A 4,180-nucleotide genomic window follows, 5' to 3' on the forward strand; every position below is an offset into this window, starting at 1 on the left:
TGGATAATCCATCGCTTGTGATTGGTCAACTCACTTACGTTGCGTCTACGTCCTTGCGTTGCGTCCTAGTGGGAACCAAGCTTAATCGTACAAAATAAACACGCTAAAAAATACAAGAGCTTATTCAAACGTATTATACTCCTTTAGGAGTGCGCCTTATATATCGCCAAGCAAATTGGGTTGTTAAGGCACATAACAAATGTGTTAATTACAACTGTTGAATTTCGTACTTTAGATGATAGAGGAAATGATGTAAATTCCAAAGTATATTTACGTAATCCATTTCTGTCGCTTGGTTGCTAGGGACGACCTAAACAAACAAATAAACAAACAATGAAAATAAGAAGTTTCTATCGAATAATAATAAAAAATAAATAGTTATTGTTATGTGTTACGTCTTTCATCCTCTATCCAGCCTTCATTGAAATGATCTGATACCGGTTAATATAATACTGTGCATAGTTTTGTATTTTTAAAATATTTTAAATTTTGTTGTGCTGAAATAACTTTTGTAGCTTTTATTAAAGCAAAATTGAATTGAATCATTTTTTAAATACAAAATACTGTGTCGATGGCTCATGAAAGAATGCTCCATGGTTGTAGTACATCTTTCGGGAAGAGTAGGTTACCTCGGTGTACTGGTCCATTCAGCCCTGTCGTTGTGGACAGACGAACAGGCGCCGGCAGCACTCGACACAAAGGGACCCTTAGTGGGGAGAACAAAGTTGTTGGCGTCCACATGTGTGCGCAATTCAGCCCAGTAGGCTGCAAGTCGCAGGTTATTCCCTTATTTACATTTACACTATAAAAACATCATATTTGATTTTTGTTTCACTAAATAATTTCAAATAAATTTCACTTACATCTATGTCTAGGCAATTCATTTTTCGAACGTTACGTTGTGTCTGGCATTGACTATTATTCTCCATCTGTAATACAAGTTTTAATAAATTAATACAATCTTCATTGAGTAAAGTCAGAATGCTTTAACCATAGAGGAAATGTTTAGATAATTCCTCCATGATTCAACCTAGACGAACCCACGTATTTTTTATTTATTAATTTAAATTATCAGCATTGGAAGAATGTCAATTTGATTTCGAAAAATACAGTAGTTCACGTGATATATGTGTGTTGCATGAAAATATAAGAAACAGGGTCTATATTTATTAATAGAGGGAGAGGGGATTCACTAAGATATTTGCTGATGTTAAAGGGATTATAATCCCATTGAAATTTTACAGTACCATTTGATCGAACTGGAGATAATATTTGCGCTAGAATAATGAAGTTGGTCATGTAACGGCGTTCTTGTATCCATAGACCCGACGAGAATTTGTTTTCTCTCAACCTCCATGTATAACCACCCTGACCCAGCTCTGAACAAACTGCTTAAGTTTATACTACTTACACGTTCCATACTGTTATTTCGAAGATTCTCTAAATAAATTAACAACGTGAAATTGTTTCCGACACATAATGATGGATTCACTGTCTGCAGCCAGTCAACGTAATATTTAATGTTATGAAGAAGTCGATACGTTAGTGTAACCCGATTCTGCAAAATATTGAAATAATACATGTTCAAATACATAAATAAATAAAACATACATCACAATTATTCATAATCAACATAAACATAATAAACTACATTGAATTTAACCTCTTTATTCTCTAGGAAATTCGCCGGGCCTATTTTAATTAAAAAAATAAAACTCCAACATAGCCTAATTCATATATTGTATCCGTAATTAGACAATAGCTAGAACACTATGTATTCATTATGATTTAATAGTCCTAAGGTAAACATAATAATAATATACTTGAACCTAATGTTATTGGTAATTTAGGTAAATGTCAAGTGCGCCCTCTATATCGTCACACAAATCGGGTTGTCATCCTTCCCTTGCCAAAATATTGCACACGCATGCAGAAAAAACGGGTCGAGTTGTCTATTTACAACCTTGCGACTTGATCAAATGATAATAAACCATTACATGTGAGATTATGTACTACTATGTTACATGTTTGCTGCCCGCAATTACCAACTTTTTTTTTAGAATTTTCTGTTTACTGTGGAGTTATTTTATTAAGTCTAACACTAATTCTATCAATTTTAAAATGCTCAGAACGTCAAATAGTCAAACTAAACATGGTTTTGTCTAAAATATAACTGTATACAATACTACAATGTGTGTAAAAGTATTTACTCACGTGAGACATCACTGCACGAGTATCTTCTAGACAATCTTCTACCGTGTTTAACAGTGTTACGTTCTTATCAATATGAGCACAATTATTCTGCATATAAACGATAATTAATAGATTAAATAACATACGCGTATATTTCTTGATATGGTAATATGTACGTATACTTGATGTACATACGTATACTGTACTTCCCGAAGAAATTATGTATACGCGTACTTCTTCTAAGTACAGTATATACGTATAGGCCTACTTCATGATAATTCTTATGTGTACGCGTATACTTCTTGACGTGTTACGCATACGCGTATAATTTTTGACGTATTACGCATACGCGTATACTTCTTGACGTGTTACGTATACGCGTATACTTCTTGACGTGTTACGTATACGCGTATACTTCTTGACGTGTTACGCATACGCGTATACTTCTTGACGTGTTACGCATACGCGTATACTTCTTGACGTGTTACGCATACGCGTATACTTCTTGACGTGTTACGTATACTTCTTGACGTGTTACGTATACGCGTATACTTCTTGACGTTTTACGTATACCCGTATACTTCTTGACGTGTTACGTATACGCGTACGCATACGCGTATACTTCTTGACGTGTTACGTATACGCGTATAGTTTTTGACGTGTTACGCATACGCGTATACTTCTTGACGTGTTACGCATAAGCGTATACTTCTTGACGTGTTACGTATACGCGTAGGCCTATACTTCTTGACGTGTTACGTATACTCGTATACTTCTTGACGTGTTACGTATACGCGTATACTTCTTGACGTGTTACGTATACTGGTACTTATCACGAATAGGCATACGCGTATACTGATAATAATGATACAAAATGTATAGGCGTATACTTCTTGATTAGTCTGGGTTCCAGACGGAGTTTTGACTTAATATTAGCAAAAAGATAAATATTTTGGCACATATGGCTTTTCATACGTATACTACTATTTTCAGACCAAAATCAAAACGTCGACTGGTGAACTAACATTAAAAAGACAATAAATACAGACTTCTTGGGGCTTGGATATACGATCATGTTATACTATAATGAATACAATTGATACGGGTAAAACACTACTGTCAACATTACAACTTAACACGGGGCTTCGTTTGACACACAATTGATAATAAAGACGCCTAATAAAAGTATGAGACAGTATTTTAAGATTCCATTAAAAAAAAAAAGAAACCACCGAAATAAATCTACCTATTTTCAGTTGCACATTTTGACAGAATTGTTTTGTAAAATGCATGAAAGCAATGCAGTAGTCCTACTTACTAGTTCTCCAATTAATGTCAGCACCTTTTCTATTGTGAGCTCCGTACTTCGTATAGCCACATTAAGTGTACAAGTGTCAACGCCAATAAACAATAACACGCCAATAACAAAACACGATCCAAACACTATTTTCAACGAATGCATAATGATTTACAATTGGTTAACTGTCAAATTGGTATATATCTTAAAATCAGGTATCAGTATTTTTTTGATAAAAAATAAATAAATGTACCATACACAAATTGTCTCAATTTATATGACAAAAAAAGAGGAAGAATGTGTCACAATTGTTGGAAATTTATTTGCTAAAAACAATAAATTGTGTAAATTTTATGCATTTTTAAAAGAACATTAGGTAATGAACTACCGGTATGAATTTGATTTTTACATTTTATTTCATAAATTTTAGTAATTTTTTTTGGATTTTTAAGTATTTTTTTTATTGATTTTATTTTCTTGTGATGATCTAATTGTTTAAGATCGCGTTTCAAGATAAGAGTCAGCGTTTGATATAAGAGTTTGGATGATAAGTGATTCCTCAGACGTAGTGTTTCAGTTAATAACACTGAGCACACTATTCATATTATGCTGTAACTACTCTCGATAGCCATGGTGATAAGGAATTGTGGGAGTATAGTAATCTTTCTACAGATGACGAAAACGGAAGAC

At 33.6% G+C, this 4,180-nt stretch overlaps 2 protein-coding genes across 2 annotated transcripts in view; one reads left to right on the plus strand and one right to left on the minus strand.

Moving 5' to 3' along the window:
* The window catches only part of LOC144858915 (transmembrane emp24 domain-containing protein 2-like), a 144,807-nt gene that overhangs the window by 69,977 nt on the left and 70,650 nt on the right, over window positions 1-4,180 (plus strand). The gene's annotated exons all lie outside the window — the stretch shown is intronic.
* On the minus strand, window positions 198-3,655 carry LOC144835578 (uncharacterized). Its single transcript, XM_078690659.1, has 5 exons — window positions 3,512-3,655; window positions 2,215-2,301; window positions 1,412-1,558; window positions 864-929; window positions 198-310 (listed from the first exon to the last, which is right to left on the minus strand). Exons 1-5 carry the CDS (start codon window positions 3,653-3,655, stop codon window positions 209-211), a joined length of 546 nt encoding a protein of 181 aa, XP_078546785.1. The 3' UTR covers window positions 198-208.

Source organism: Antedon bifida, chromosome 2, assembly GCF_963402885.1.
Source record: "Antedon bifida chromosome 2, ecAntBifi1.1, whole genome shotgun sequence".
NCBI lineage: Eukaryota > Metazoa > Echinodermata > Crinoidea > Comatulida > Antedonidae > Antedon > Antedon bifida.